This window comes from Charadrius vociferus, unplaced genomic scaffold (genome assembly GCF_000708025.1).
Source record: "Charadrius vociferus isolate BGI_N301 unplaced genomic scaffold, ASM70802v2 scaffold134, whole genome shotgun sequence".
Classification (NCBI taxonomy): Eukaryota; Metazoa; Chordata; class Aves; order Charadriiformes; family Charadriidae; genus Charadrius; species Charadrius vociferus.
The window spans coordinates 5,461,598-5,478,692 of record NW_009648333.1 but is presented as its reverse complement, the minus strand read 5'-3'; the positions used below and the strand labels follow the sequence as shown (position 1 = coordinate 5,478,692).

Genomic DNA, 17,095 nt, shown 5'->3' with positions numbered 1-17,095 from the left:
GTGGGGGGTCGCTGGAAAAGGAAGCCGCCGCCTGGGCGGGCTGGGGTGGGATGCGGGGCCGGGGGAGATGCAGGGATGCGCAGGAGCTGGGATGCTGTTGGGCAGGGTTTCAGGGGTTGGTTTGAGCGGGGAAGATTAGTTTGGGGAAGGGTTCCTCGTGTATCCCGGCAGGATGACTCTGTCCTGGCAAAACTACACTCCAGCAACTTGGGGAAGTGGCTTTTGTTAAAAGCTATTTCGTTTTAAATGTGATTTACTCTCATTTAAAAGCTAAGAAAAGAGGAATGGGATGTATGATGGAATTTTAGGAAAAATTAGGACCCTCTGGAAGTCACTTAGCCCAACCTGAAGCAATATTTACTGCATGAGGAATCTCTGGCGGTGAGGTTAAGTGGGAAAGGATAGAGCTACTTTAAGCATAGGGCTTGATTACTTTGATTTAATTTGAAATGCTATCTTGCATTTGAAATTTGCTATTTTTCATAACAGGGAGTGCTTGTCAAACAAGTAAAGCTGAATGGGCTTTTTAACAAAACATACTCTCCTTTCTATTCTATGTTCCACTCCAGCTAGATTAACGACTTATACCTCGTGGAGTAACATTTCAAAATATGCTGCTGTGCAATGAATAGTTGTGTTTTGTTTGTATTATATGTGTGTGAATTACTTTCACCAGGAAAGTTCTGATTTGATGTGCTTGTTTAATATCAAGACTCAAAGGAATCTGAGTACAGTATAGTGAATATTCTGTTAAGAAGAAATTCTGGAGACATGGAAGAGGGGAGGGAAGGAAAAGGAAGGGCATTGGCACACAGTATTTAATGATTGTTCTTGCAGAAATGATTGCCAGGAGTTTGTGTAGGGAGAGCAGTGGAGAGAAGAGAAGATGTAAGAACTGAATCCCAGGTTGAAAAGTGGCTGAAATTCTGCAGATGGCATTCCGCTGCCTTAGAAGTTGGAAGGATGAGAGAACAAATATATCGCGGACAGCATCAGTTTTGTGGGATTTTCATCTGTATGTTCATTTTGATGGCTTTCCTCGATAGCACTCTTCCCCCCTTCCCCCCCGGTTATTTTGTGTATATTACAAAATAACTTATTGTTTCTCTGTGTATCCCACTGTGTACATATGTGAACGAATGAAGTCCTATAGGGGCTGCAGCAGTGTTCTGGGAGGAGTGATGGAGGGACACTGCTTGGCACTGGGGTCACATAGTCCTAGGTGTGAGCACGAAACAGAAGGGACTGCACGTGACGTAAGAGTTTTCTGAATAAGTGGAGAAGGGTTAAGGAAACTTTGGAGCTCGTGAAATAATTGCATCTCCTTTGTCCAAAAGTTTATGTTCCAGGCAAAAAAAAAAAAAAACTACCACCCAAACAAAACAACAACCAACAACAAAAGAAAAATCAACAAAAAAACCCAGCAAGCTGTAATATTCAGGCTTTCTTGCCTGCTGCCTTAAGCTTTACAAGCTATTGGATTTCTTCTGCTCTCCCTGGAAAGCTTTGGGAACCAGGCAATGGTAGAAACAGAGTTCAGTGACAGGCAGGCAAAGGTTTAATGGGGAAAGTGTGTTGATTCAAGGTGTTGCCCAGTTCCACCCTTTGCAACCAGAATACCAGTTCCAGGCAATATTCCAATTGGAATATACTAATTTAAGAACAGAAAACAAAGTAAGAGAATTGCAGCATCTTTCATTTATTTGGAGATTTTCCTTGAACTGAAGCAAACGTGGAAAAAAAAAAAAAAAAGCAAATTGTCATTGGAAAGCAGTTTTCTTATTACGTGAGCCTCCTAGAGATTTCAGAAATATCCCACTTCTACATAGGGTGAAATTAAGACCGCTTCTAATTTTTTTTTTATTTTTTTTTTTCTCCTGGAAAACAAGCATCGCGAATAATTAGCCACCTTAAGTCCGTACCACTACCAAATTATGGGTTTGAAATCTACCCCTTAATGCCTGGAACTAACCACTGGTGTAGTGGTTCTTGTAAAACAAATGGAGGTGATGTGCATTCATACCCTGCTCACCTGGCCATTCTAGCTAAGTTTACTATCACCTCTTTTTTGTTTTATTTGGTGCAATTATTTGAAAAAAAAAAAATTAAAATGTGACCCCAGTTAATTATAGACTGTTTGGGAGGCTATAAAATCTCTATTAGTCTGAAGCCTTTAAGAACAGTGTATAAACTGCTCAGGCATGGCTCATGAGCAGCAGCTTTGGGCAGGGGGATAAATTAAACGTCTTTGTAGGATTTCCTGCAGTCCTAGGACTGTACAGATAAAGCACCACCCTTTCCAGCACCAATCTCCCTTCCAGGTGAGGTACAACACATCCCCACATCGATACGCTTGCATGGTCTTTTGTGTGCTCACAATTAATTGATGCTCATTTCTATTATTTACAGAGACACTGATAATACATTATTGTCAGAAATATACTGCCAGATAAAATAACAGTGTGGAAAGGTGGATATTTTGGGTGCTGGGTCAAGAGGGAGTCAGAGATAGTGAATTCCAGGTTTGTATCCTGGATGGGCAGGGATGGAGAAAGAAGATGCCCCAAGCCAAGCACAGCACTGCTGCAGTGTTATGCAATTAATAACACATTCAATCTTCTATGGGACTGAGCTTTTCCACATCACAAACACGCCAGACAGAGGAAACAAAACTCTTTACACATTTACTGTGTCACCTCAAAAATGCCACGTTCATGCCATGGGCTTTATTCATATGCAATCTTACATTACATAGCACATGTTTAATTGTTTAACGTACAATAAAGCAAGAGGTGGGATCGAGATTCTCAACTTGGCGATGTGTGTGCTGGAGGTGAGCTGAGTTCTCTGAGAGCTCGAGGTTGTAGGTGCTGGAATGTGTTTTTCTGAGCAGGTCTTAGCATTCAAGAGCTGCCATGAAAATTGTCTTGCCTGCTCTCCTGCTACTCATGGCTGAGAACTGACTAATGCTAGCCTGACCCCTGGTGAAAGCTGAGTAACTTCCACCCTGTGTATTGCTAAGAGATGTGAGTGTCCGTGTCTGCTGTGAACTTGAGAAGAAACCTCCTGCTGTGTTGCTGACGTAGAGCAGGCAGAAACTACTGGGCAATAAGCTTGCTAGGTACTGTATTGCGTTCAGAGTTTTTGTTTAAATCACTGACACGGGATACTTACGCAATTGCTAAGCAAGGTTTGTGCTTCCAGGTGCACCGGTGCCCTCCCAAGCACTGGAGGTGGATGAGGATTTGCAACTGTGGAAAGAGGTAAGCATCACCTGCGCACTGCCTTGTGGTGCACTCCATTTCTTCTGTGCCCATCCTTGCTACAGTCACACCTCACTCTCCTGTATTCCTCCTGCATGGAGTTCAGGTGCTTCTTACAGTCCTGCTTCTCCTGTACATCTCCTACCCTGACATCAACGAAGAGGTGAAACATCTTATTTTCCAGATTTTCTGAACAGTTGCTCCAGGAGAATGTTGAGGCTGGGTGTTGAGATGTCATTCGGGCAAAAGACTCTCTTGGCTCAACGGAGAGCTATGTTTGATAATAGTTGTCATTTAACTGTCAATGACCAGGCAGTCACTGTCCCTGGAAGAAACACAGTGTCCCGTCTGGTATTTTTATAGTCTGTACACAGTAATTGTTTCAACGCATCCAATCTTACCTCTTACTTCTTCTGTTTCACGCACAGGGCTGGGACACTATTTAATCCTACCCTAGCCTCTCAGTTTACTAGGTAAAGGACAATGTACTGTGTCAATTAGCCCTTATTAACATTTTGCTACTGATCACTATCGTAACTTCCACTCTCATCTTTGAAATCAGCATGTGTTTCGGCTCTAGGATGTGACACGTGTGTTAACACGGGCTCTTCCCTGCCCTTTCGGAACAGATGGAGTGACAGGGCATAACACACAGAGAGGGTTTCGCCTGCAGCTCGCATGCCCTGGCGGTGCTGTAACCTTCAAGTATTCTGCTGACATTTAATTTTGTAGCTTCTGATAACATTAGAAAGCAAATGACTCACCAGGAGTACAGATGCAGAGAGTAAATTTCTTCCTACTGTGGGCATTACAGGAGACGCTTCCCTTGCTGCCAGCTCCCCTTAGATCGTTTCGGAAGCGTTGACTCAAACACCAACACACTCCTGGACTGGCACTTGAACAAGCCCTGGTGATATTTATCTCTGGGGAAAAAGTGGTCTCTTGGGAAGTAAGGTCCTGATAACTATAAGGAGTTTATGAAAACGAGACATTCTGGATTAAAACTGCTGCTTTATACATTTCTGTATTTATTGCTAAGATTTACTGTTTGTAACACAGTATTTGTCCCTACGCTGACTGGAGGCAAAGGCAAAGTTTCCATTGATTTCAGCCGACAAAATGTATGCATGAGATACTAAATTCTGGGTAAAATTATGTAATATAACTGATACAAAACTTACTATTACAGCAAGAATAATGCAGGACTGCAGAGGGTCTGAGGAAAGAGAATAAGGTGCATAGGTATACACCTTAGATCAACATGATTACAGAATCATACTAGTTCACCAGAGTTCCTGGGAGTGAAAAGAATCAGTTCTTCCCTGTTTTTTGCTTTATTAGAGGATCAGTCAGGAGAAGCCCTGCCTCTAAGTTAACTTAGTATTTTCCAGGAATGACTCCGAGTTTATGAATAAGGGAACTTCGTAACTAAGTATTGTGTTCCTTTACTCGTCTGTCGCATCCTTTCGGTTCTTTATGTCATTTAACCAACCCCAATGCATCAATGATGTTAAGAACTATAACTTTTCTTTTTTTTTTAAAGGAATTAACAGAAATGGTGGCATTTTCTCAGCCTTTACTTTGTCCATGCAGGTTTTGGCTGAGAGATCCTGCTTTGTGTTTGACACAGTGCAAGGCAAGGTATCTTGTCCTGCTATGGAATTATGGTAGTTCTCTAATAGTCCCCTACAACTACAAAACAAGTAAATAAACCAATAAAAAGCAACAACAAAATCCCTCACCAAGAAGAGACAGTGAATTTTTAACGTAGGCTTCCAAAATGACTTCAGTTTAGTTTGTCTCACGTGCTGCTGATTTCTCCCTCTACATATTCTGACTCTGAAAGTAGTGAAGCTGAACTAATACACCCGGAGGCAAACAAATGCAAGATGAAGGGAAAAGAGAACGGGGAGGATGTGTTACCAACAAGAACTATTTGAAAGGGGAATTCTGTGAGCTATTAGCTTTCCCACTACCTCTGCTAATGCTTTCTCGTAGATTGTCTCTAGAGAAATGAATCATCTCTTGTCTTGAAGTACTCAAGACAAGTACTCATTATTTGTTTATTGCTTTTTTCATTTAATGTTTTCCTTGCTAAAGAGTGTTGTTTAGGGCTTTCTACCTATAAGAAAATCATAAGACCCATTGCATTACCTACAGTTTGTTTAAAAAAAAAAGTTTTAATGCAGTCTATGAACTAGATGACAGGCAAAGCTTTTTGGCATCTAGACAAAGAGTATCAAATATTCAATGCAAGAAATGGTGCATACCAATGCAGCTTGCTATTGATATAATTTGAAAGTTATATACTGAAAAGTTAAGCCTCTTTTTTTTTCATTATTATTAAACTACACAGCGTCAGTTGGAGTACTTGAGAATTTCTCTTTTCCTTTCAGAAGACTTTGAGCTTCCAGCACTGGTAATATTATTTCCATGAATTCCAATGACCTTTATTCCATTTCGTCTCCCTCACCAATTGGTAACTCCACTAAAATTCTTTCAGTGGTATGGTATCCTTTTGTCTTGTAAAAGAGACAACAGAAAGAGCATGTGATTAATTGTCTGCACAAGGCCATGAACAGTAGGGAGACGATGGGTAGGGATCACTTATTCATTCCTTCTTCCAAGACAAGGTCGTGACCACTGAATGAAGCTAGCTTTGAGAAGACTGATCAAGACAAATGGAAGTCCAGTGTTTAGGAAACCCTTACCGCAGGACATTAGGGATGCTGAAAGTTTATAATGATTCAGAGAGAGATTGGTAAAATTCACAGCACAGAAATTGGCTGTGGTTGGAGAGCATGGGTTTTACTAGACCGCTGGTCTCTCCTTAGGCTCTTCCCTGGGTGCCAATGTATGGCCATTTCTGGAGGTACAATGCAGAGCTAAATATACATTTATTTTGATCCAGACGAAATGGCTGGTGGCGATTGAGGCTTCTTGGTTTGGTTCATGGATTTATTTGGGGGGTGGTGGTGGTGTCTGTATGTGCAACATTCCATTCTGTGCTGATGTGTCTAAGTTCAACAGCAATGACTTCTTCCACAGCAATCTTTGAGTCTAGATCCCTTGAAATATATTGAATATATCTTTTACTAGCACTGTGATTTGAGAACTACCTCCTTTATACAAAATATTGTAAGACTCCTCATTTACCAAAGAAATCAGTGCAAACCTTGGATATTGGCTGCTTGGTGACTCACACAAATTGACTGGCATTCATAGGATGTGCTGGCACACATCTTAATTACTCAAGAGATGTGTGTGTCGTGTACCTGCAGGGATGCTGGAAGCCAATTGGAAGAGTGGTGTTTGAGGACTGCTCTTTGAATCAATTGCTTTGTCATGTTCTTTGCAGTTTTGTATAATCCAAAGATGTCACAGAAGAGATATAAGTTCATATTCCATAGCCCACATGCTTAAAATCGTAATTTAAAATATTACTTAGTCTGAGAAGGCTACAAATAGGAGGGGTGGGAGTGGAGTAAGAGAACGAAGGACCCATATATGTTCGTGTTTGTTGTGATCAAACAAGTATAAATTTGTTTATTTGGTCAAGGGCTTTTTTTTTTCCCTTGAATACAAAATATTTCATGAATGTACCTATAAGAATTCCTTATTGTGGACAAGCTTGCCATATCTTTGGCTGCACTGAACCATTTTTGAAAATATACTTATTTCACCATTAATCTGACTTCTAAAAAAAACGACTGTGTGAACTTTTACAGATAGATGATGCATGTTCTGTCTACCTGTCCAGAGATTCTCAGCCTCAGGTGAGTCAGATAGAGGTTACTTTATTATTACTGTTTCTTATATGTAGCAGGATTGGAAGTCTGATACCTGAGTTCATGTTTTCTTTACATTAGGCATCAAGTGCACTGGAAGAACTTTGTTTTCTGGTCGTGGCTTTTCTCCAGAAACCACAGGTAACACACACGAAAAACTACTTAGTATTTCTGAAGCCTGATCTCTCAGTGTGCCAGTGTCTACAATGAATTTCGAGGACCCAGTAGCTGAAGTGTCACTCAGTGCTGGAAGTAATACTGTAATCAGTTCTTACTCTGAAATTCTATGTGTCCTAACTCAGCACCTATTAGAGACAATAAGGAGACTCTAATGTTTGGAAAATAATCTCCAGGTTGAATATATGGTTTCCGATGTTTTTACTCCTCTAGATTAGAAAAACAATGAGCTGTCTATGGAGAAAGAAATTTACTTGTGAGAGTTGAGGGATATACAAAAGAGCATCTGCTAAACCCATCTACTCTTCTACTGGAGAGTAATCAACGCTCACTATGGAGTTAGTTACATTGATAAGCAAAGACATGTAATGCATCTGTCAAGAAAGGATGATATCCCGATCCAGTACTGAAAAGTTTATAATGTAATCAAAATTGCCCATTGTGCTTTTTTTTTTTTAACAAATAAAAGCTTCTCTACCAATTATTATTCCTACAGGGTTTAGATGAAAAAGACAACACCAAAAGGGTAAGATTTCTATGTATGTTTTATGATCACACTAAAATTGTCAAGAAAATCATAACACCCTTGCCCTGTTTTGTAGTAAAACCCCACTTTTAATTTTTTTGAACAGTTCTTATTTCATTATTCTAAGACTCATGACTCAGGCAACTCAGACATCACGGTAAGTGGCATAGCACCTCCTTGTCAGTACATGGTAATGTTCCTTTTTGCAGTAGTCTCTCCCACTGTATAGCGAGCTCAGAACTGGGAGCTTTATGTTTAAGATATAGAATGTGTTTTAATAACATGGAAGAGGATCATTGATACTGGCCAAGTGTGCAAAAAACCAATCAAACCTGCATAGAATCCCAATCTTAATCTTGTAGTTACAACATTTAAGTATAAAGTCAAATGCTTGTTTCTGGTACTGGAACATAACACATGCAGTGAAACAGTGTGGATTTATAGAAGCTGAGAACATGACCATAAATATCAGGAACTCAATGAATTTTTACGAATTATTAATTAAATTTTATGCATTTATTTGTGCATGTCATAAATATGTATCAGGCAAAACAGTATTTAAATCACACTCAGACTTTGGATTACATTTTAAATGAACAATGTGATTTTAAAAATAGCCTAGTATTGGTGATCTAAAAATATTCTCATAAGCCAACAATATAAGCCAAACTATGTGTGATCCATTCTTGCTTTTAAAGTACAAACATAATCTGTTATTTCTGTGTATCTGTGTGTTTTTTCGGTGCATGACAGGGTTTTGAGAAAGTTAAACATTCCTTTTCTGTCACTTCTAAACAATCATCTTGGACACTAACGTCCATTTTTGCACCGTTCTTTACATTTCTTCAGAAATATGTGGTGGTTTTCCTAGAAAGTGATATCGCTGACATCGGGGCCGGTGTTTTCATGATAGAACTGCTCGGGAGGTTTTAACAGTAATCAGGGTAGAGTGAAACAGGCTATTTCTGCTGCCTCTGCTTAGGAGGTTACTGCATCCCCCTTTGTCCCCATGCTGAATACCTTTGCCCCTGCCTGCCCCCAGGGATTACTACTTTTTCACTTTCTTCTGCTTTAGCTGTTCAGGTGACTCTTTTCTAGCCCAGGTCTCAGAGATACTAACTTAGGGGAGATCCATCATTCTTTGGCTTTATTAGTCTCTCTCCACGGACTGCATGCGGCCAGCTGGGATGCCCTTTAACTCCTCCACGACATATCAGACCTCTATTATTTCAGCTGTTATGATGTCACATTGCCTACCTTAGGCAGACAGTGCAAAACTGGCTCCAAGTAGGCAAGTTCATTTTACCTATTAAATACACTATCACTTTGGTAATGCTAGTTATTCCAGAAGTTATATTTCTCTTTGTTGTATCATTTTTTCTAAGAAGTATAGTATAAAAAATGCCTTATTTTTTAAATCGTGTTTACATGAGTTGAAGATTGAAATTGGTTGACAAAACATGGGGTTTCTACTTTATTTCCTATGGTGGACCTCTCTGCAAGCCCACATGGTTGTATTTTGCCAGGGGGGCACTTACACCACGCACAACGCCACTGTGCTTAACCAGGCCTTCTGCAAGCATAAGGTCTTGTTGAACACAAGGAATTTCACGATTGAAGCTTGTCTCATAGGTACAGTGAGCAGTGGCATGGTTACAAATTTTTCTTGAGAATGGATCCCTTCTGCACAGTTTTCTAGCAAAAAAAAGTAATTTTCCTTGCTGCGATTTAAGTTACTTTGAAATAAAATGAACTTTTCAGTACAATGAAGATTGAAGCTGCTAACTTCCATAGTAGATAACCGTAGAAATGTTATTAGGAGCAGTGCATGGAAATGTTCTCTGTAGCACTTGCAGGCGCTGATCAAAGTTTGAACAATTGCAATTGCCTCCGCAAGAAGTCTGTAAATAGTTCTAAACTTCCAATGAGTAAAGGTGAGGACGCATAGCTTCTCCCTCCATCGCTGTGTGAGTCACATTTCTAGTGTAAATATAGATGTTGGTACCTGTGTGTTGTCAAGTCAAAATGTTCAAAAAATACGTTTCTCAAATAACATCTTCAGTCCTTTTCTGGTGCATGTTTAGTCCATAAGCCAGTACTGTGGGAAGAGATTTTTTTTTGCATCATAAGGTCTGAATTTCATTGTTGCTCATGTGTCTGTGTTCGTGTCCTCTCAGTCGTCTGTCCTGCATCCTTTGCTGCAACTCGTTCCCCAGCTTAATGAGAGAAGACTGAAGAGATACAAAGTGGACGTATGTAATCTTAAACTCTGCATGTTTGCATTTTCACCCTTTGTGATTCATTATCTCTTCTAAAAATGTCCTTGTGGACCTTTCTGCCCGTAACATATTTTTTTTTCGTGATTTAATATCACACTAGTGTATTTTCATCAGAAATGCGAGGTTTTTCTGTTCTTTAATTGGTGAAAAATAATCCTGCTGATATTTAATATTTAAACCAAAAAACACTTAAGTAATATATGCTTAACACAGAACAGCGGTAGAACACAGAGCCTATGTATCAAAATGGATTGATAATTCTTTTATAAAAAGAAAAATAATACTTTCAAATTTATCTGTACCATTATATTGCAGTTGAGTTATATTTCTAGGGGGGGTTCTTTTTTTTCCCTCTATGGAATTCAAACCATATCTACTCCTTAAACATATATTATTTATGACATAGCAGGAAGGATTTCCAAGTAATTTATAAGCAATTTTACTGTTTAACTTAAGGTACAGATAAGAAAGTTCCCTATGGAACTAATTTTCCGTAGAAAAGTAGTGTGTTTTGGAACAAAAGTTCTACATAGAGAGAAATAGCATCATTGTTTCCAAAATATCATAAAGTTTGGGTATATTTGCTGCAAATGCAATTTCAAAAATCAAAAGGCAGATGGCTATTAATGTTCATTTCTTTAATGTGGCTATGGACAGAAGAGAAAAATGTGGGCTGATACATAAGAATCTTTCTGTATAAGAATACTGAAGATACGCATATAATAAAGTATACCAAAATCTAAGACCCAGATTCTTCCTGGTTTACATTGACTTCAGCTTGATTATTCCTTAGCTTCACTGATATGATTCCTTATATTCACTGATACACAAGTTAAATTAGGTGTACGAATGTGATATTTAAAACTCGGGTAGTGGCATTGCGATAAACAGGACTTTTCCTTTAGTAATCCAGATAAAGGCTGTGTTGCTAATTCCCAAATTTTCAACGAACTTTTAATCCTAAGGTTATGTATATCAGCTTTCATCTAGTCATGGCTGTGGTTTGCAGTATTATCCACACCTCTCTTCAGATCACTGCACAGCCCCACCTACATGCCCTGAATCATGTTTCTTATGCAGAGACAGAACCTGGCCACATATAAGAACTTAGAGAGTTGGTACATCTTCTCATAGACTAAAATTGTTATGAAAATTTTAACCCACCACACATGTGAAAGGAAAATGCAGGGTAAAATTTACCTTCTGTGAGTGATGACGTTGACACGAACTGTATTTATGCTATTGGACGTATATACCAACAAAGAATATTCTTGGAATTGCTCTTTGTGCTTTTAAATTAACATACATCTCAAATAAGACAGAGAATGGGAGAGAAAGCATAAATGCAAGAACACAAAATTGCTGTAAGTGAAAAGAAGCTGCCTTTTAAATCCAATAAAGTCCCTCTGCTAGAATACTTTAATATCCTGAATTTGTTTCCACTGAAGTTGATGGTATAATTAATGGAAATAGAATACACAAATTAACAGACAATAACCTAAAATTTGTGGCATATTTGCCATATTTCAACATATTTCAGCCTCTTCACGGCAGTTTTATATTTAGTGGGATCAAAAAAGAAACTACAAGGGTGTTTTTCCAAGTAACAATAATACCAAACTCTACAAAGTACATCAGTGAGATCACGTGTCTTTATATATATTCAGAGAGTCACTATATTTATAAAAACTCACCTATGAAATTTAATAAATTGTTTCTGTTTAAGCCATCAAGCGACAATTTGAAGACTTATCGTTCACATCAAAGAATCAAAGTCTATACTCTACAAATCATAGAATCCTTACGAAAAATTTAAAAGTATACTAGCTATCTAATATAAAGTTTAAACATATAATGATATAAAATTTCCCCTTTTTAGGATAGTGTTTGGAAATATTTCTTCCAAAGGAAATAAATAAATTTTAAAAAGACCAAAAAAAAAGCTATAGTGTTTGAGGATGAGCCCAGAGCAGGCAGGTATAACTTTGCAGCAAAAGGCAAACATTTTATCAAGCTTCTTTTTGCAAGGAACATTATTTTCATCAAATTTTTAAAGCAGAAATGAATGAACAATTATGACTATTATGTTTCCTTAGTCATCTCCTCAAGTAGCTAATTTTTAAAAGACCTGTCTCCTAGTATTTGTATTATTGTACTCATAAGTAGTGGTACACGGAAATAGCAACAGTTAGAATTCCAACCATTCTGCACTGTGATAACTAGCAGTCTTTAATTTGCAATCATGATGTTATGCTTATGTTTACATGTTAATCCAGCTAAATACAATACACAGACACATAACTAAGGTCATCATTGCAGTGGGACGGTATACATGTTCAGCACTACGCTCTTTGCTACATAAAAATTGTAGTTCCAGCTAAAAGTCTGAATGCAGAATTTGCGGCACTTTCAAATCACATGTTGAGTAACAGTAACCTGCATTTTCTTAACTACAGGTACAGGAATCTTCTAGATTAGGCTGTGCTATCATGGATAATTGGGTTAGATTAAAGTAGATGGTGCAATAACTTCATCAATGCTTAAGCAGAATAAGAGTGGTAGTCTAACTAAGATTTGTTTGAGGAGGAATGGAATATAGAACTGTCACAGTCACTTCAAAGTAACAATTTTTAAGAAAGAAGGCATAATAACAAAAGCCACACTAGTTCAGACTGTATTTTCACCAGTCCAGTATCAGGTGTCTAGCAGTGTCTTGCTGTGCATAGACAGGAAAAAAGTGGAAGAACCAGGGAAAGTGTGGAACAATCAGTTCTCTCGTATATTCTCTAGCATTTGGCAGGCACATCCTGGAGAACTTCTGAGCTGAAGGCTTCATCTGGAACATTATGTAAAATATTAATGGGCTTAACCACCTTTGATTTTTCCCTGTTTTAACTGATTATTTATTTTGGAATATTTTATCATTTTGCATTTAGGCCTACCAAGTGAAGAGCTCATTAAATCCCAAGGAAAATATGTACTATTAAATATGCACCTGCATACATTTTCTTCGGTAAGGCTGAGGGCAAGAGAAGGAATGGCATGGCCAAAACTTACAGAATAGAGCCATTTAAAAGTATTCATAAACATAATACAAAATCCAAGGAAGCAATGAAAACAGCTCTAAATAGAATTGTATTTTATAGAAAGCAACTTTTTTGATTTCCCCTTGTCAATGCCTGCTATGAATACCAGTCCCCTTGTTAAAGGTGTTATTTACTGGTGTACAGTGCTCAAACATCAGACATTTACAAAATGTTGTCATCTGCTGGAATCAATTTCGTCTGCATACTCTTTTGGTTTTGGTATTTCTGCATGCACCTTACCTATTTTAATGTCATAACAAATCTTTGAAATTCATCCATATTATGCTTATCATACTTGTTTATATGGCAGATTTTGGTGTATTTTAGTAAAAGAGTTTAAAATCCTCTCTAAATGTTATTGCTGAGGGTCAGAGCAGTTTATAAGAAAATTAAGAAAATACTGAAGTAATCGGCCATCAATAATAAAAGTAGTGCAAGTATTCCCTGACAATGAGAAATCTATAAGTCCGTTTTTCCCAGAGACTACCAGATGGGGCGATGGGGAAATGACATTGGTAAACTTTAAAGCCAGTAGAGGATCAGAGGAACTCTGCCGAAGATGTGCAGAGGAACTCCGATCCCCCATGGAGCCCAAAGTCCCCATGTTCCTGCGGGGTGCCCACCTTTGGTTGGACAATGGGATTCTGGTGTCACAGGCTGTGCTTTGGGAAGGGTTAGCTTGCTGCTGTTTTTTATTTTTTCCTCATTCTGGGAAGAAAACCAGAACCTGCTGTCCATAGACACACCCACCTCTCTCCCTGACCAAACAAGGAATTGAAAAGGTGGATAGGTGACAGAGAAACCACACTTTACTAAATTTATTCTTTCTTCCCAGTTTGGACTGACACCAGATATTGTCATGAAGGTGATTCCTCTCGAGCTCCATCTTGACTGACATAGTATGATCTAAGAGAGAAGATACAAGAGCATTTTGTTCGCAAGCCCATCTAAAAGATTGAACAAGATAACTTTTAGAGAGCAGGCATTAAACTCTAAATAAATGTACTTCTACATGAATACCTATGTTTCTGTATACATATATACATGCAGGTTTGTGAATATACATGCATGTACACTACAGAAGGTATTAGGATTTTTTTTTACATCTCCAAACCCTTGGTAGCTACGAGGCAAGTGTTATAATGAAGACAGATTTTAGCTTCGGTTATTTTCTAATACCAGCCTCCTGACATGAAATCAAACCAGGAAACTACGTAATCCTCTTTAAGTGTCTGATTCTAAGTAGAGAATGACATATTAATATGTTAAATGTCCATAAAAGAAATCAGAATTCCATATTAGTAATTGTATTCTTGACTCCTCAATTTCCATAACTTGCAACAGCTGCCTATTTTGTTTCTGGTTTTATGTTTGTTCACACATTGAATAGAAAAAGTAGATAAATAATGAAATATAAATACCATTAGATGCTCCAATGGTAATGTACAAAACTCTACTAACAGGCAAATTTTTTGCCTTTTCAAATTAAAAACCCCTATAGTATTGAATGGATAGACCTGAGATGGGTATTTCAAATTCAGGTAATGCTAGAATGAGATGGACAATAGGCATAAAAATCACACACATTTTACCTACAGTAAAGAAACTGGGTATCATGGTATACCTGATGAACTGAAGTCAAAATTCAAAGCAAGACTCAAAAAGTAATGTATAGCTTAAATCCTGCTTCATTTGAAAGCTTCCTTGGATGGAAGCTACTTCCCTGTTAGGAAATGATGGGAGCCATCCTGTTTTACACCATTCTCACCACATTAGAATAGAGCACGGAATGATTGCTTTCTGTGACAACTCGGGTAATAATTATAGCCCAAAAGATCACATGACCTCAGTTTTTAATTGAGAAATACCATCATTGCTAAATAAATTCCATCTAAATTTTGCGTTCTGCTAAGCACAAGATTTGAACTCTTTTGGTTCTGAATTGGCCTGTCTCTCCATCTGCAGGACAGACACCTCACTCATGTATATGGTACTAACACACGCAATGAAAATACTGTCATTAAGTTTATGTGTTCTCTAATCGTGAAAGTCTCATTAAAATAACTGGGCACTTCAGGCTTTGTACTTGTTACATTTAAATGGAACTTAGATTTTCTTCAGTGCTTGTTTCCTCTCCCTTCCTGTATGGATTAGTAGACAGCTGTTTCTCAGTGTGTGCAGCAGGGACAAGGTAGAATATCGTAAGCACTGGTCTTTTCTCTGGGAGTCAATCTGAGAGGGGTGATCATCAGGCACCTCTGTAAACAGTCTGGGATCTCATTGCTGGGCTGGAGCCCAAGTATTGATGGTTTTTAAGTTTGGCATTGTTGTCCTTCTGCGAGGTGTGAAGACCAACTCTGCTTTGTCCATAGAGACTCCGGTACCGTGAAGACACTGGTTGTGTCTGGGTAACAAAACCTGGAAAGGCGAAGGCAAATGATGCTTATCATTACTAGTACCAGCCTAAAGCAAACCAAACTGAGCCAAAACTTGAGGGGGAATTTGTCCCTCATTCGTGTGTTTTCTGCTATTTCTACATGGCAACAGGAACTTCTTGTTACTGACATGGAGAAATATATATAAAGCATGCCTGAAGGGGCAAAACTGTATAGTAGCACTGAAGAAATACTTTTAATATGTACATAAACAACTGCTCTATATGGATTCACTTACAAGAGTAGATATGATTTAAATTACTTTTCTTTCAGGAGGAACTTCAAAGACCTGGAGGGATTCAAAGTAGGGGCTACTTTTTCTACAGGGTATGGTTTGTTTGACTTTTTTTCTTTTCATTCTGTGATGTATCAGAAAAGATACTGGGCCTGACCTTCCCATTTTCCTTGTGTTTTGACCAGTAAGATTAGAAACTAGATACAGAAATTCTCATGAAAATGAAACTATTCTGTTTCTGATACTTTTTACTCCGTTTTCGCAAAATTGAGCAAGTTAAACATGGCAAGTCAGACTTAATAATAATTCTCTTGACTTTGGTTAACCTTTTTTTCTATTTAAATAAGAAAGCGGCTAATGAAAAGAAGGCAAGTTTGTACAGTTGTATTTCTTATTTATCAGGATTGGGTCTTTAGAGTTATGGGTAATATTAAAATCAATGCATTCATTATGACAGAGTGAAAAGCAAAGTCTTATTAAGCTCAGCAAGAGATTTTTTATCAGCTTTAGTAGACATTGCATCACGTTCCTTTGTAGTGCAAAATATTTCTGAAATGATCGTGGTGAAAAGGGAGAAACTCTTTGCCTATGTTAAAGAACACAGTCGAAAAATAAAATCACTGGGTCACATATATTCCCTTGTTAATTGCAACAAATACTTATAATGCAATAATGAAAACTATCTGGGAGCACATCTTAAGAAAACGCAAAAAGAATGAGGGATCATGATCACTTAGAGTAACTTCTTGTGGCTTTCTCCCCCTTATAAAATCATACAAGATGGGTATAATTCATTCTTCACTCTGTGTAAAGTAATTTTTACTGTATAATTCTCCTCCAGCAGTGGATATACATTAAACAATAACCGGTCTCAGGTTTATCTTTAATGATCATCATATGGACAGAACTGAAAAATTTCCCAGTTTCTATACATAGCAAATTGGGTGGGGCTTTGTTTCTGAAACCAGTCAGTTTTATAAAGTGTTTATTGGATATTTGTCTTTCAGCCACGTAACGGAAGGAGATCAGTGGATTTTCGCTAAGGAGGTATTTATTTAATGCTTTTAATCACAATCTATATTTAGATTAGTTTATTTTTATACAAATAGAGCACAATAATTATGTGGAGGAGTAGTCTCGGAAAGCCTTTAACTGTTTTGTCAACTTAGATTTCTGCAGACAAGCTTCTCACAGACATGCTAAATTCACTTATTTTCAGGTGAAGTGAATAGAAGCTGTAGGTACTGAGTTTCTAGAACAGAGAACGCAGACCTGTCTCAGACAGCAAGAAATGGAAAATATTCCA

At 38.0% G+C, this 17,095-nt stretch overlaps 1 protein-coding gene across 1 annotated transcript in view; it reads left to right on the top strand.

The window, feature by feature from the left end:
- The window catches only part of NMU (neuromedin U), a 45,063-nt gene extending 28,231 nt beyond the window's left edge, over window positions 1-16,832 (top strand). Inside the window, exons 2-9 of the mRNA XM_009885034.1 lie at window positions 3,205-3,263; window positions 6,992-7,039; window positions 7,133-7,192; window positions 7,725-7,754; window positions 7,861-7,911; window positions 9,932-10,006; window positions 15,828-15,881; window positions 16,797-16,832. Coding sequence (XP_009883336.1) covers window positions 3,205-3,263; window positions 6,992-7,039; window positions 7,133-7,192; window positions 7,725-7,754; window positions 7,861-7,911; window positions 9,932-10,006; window positions 15,828-15,881; window positions 16,797-16,832 — 413 coding nt within the window. The remainder of the gene's footprint in view (window positions 1-3,204; window positions 3,264-6,991; window positions 7,040-7,132; window positions 7,193-7,724; window positions 7,755-7,860; window positions 7,912-9,931; window positions 10,007-15,827; window positions 15,882-16,796) is intronic.
- The last annotated feature ends 263 nt before the right edge of the window (window positions 16,833-17,095 follow it).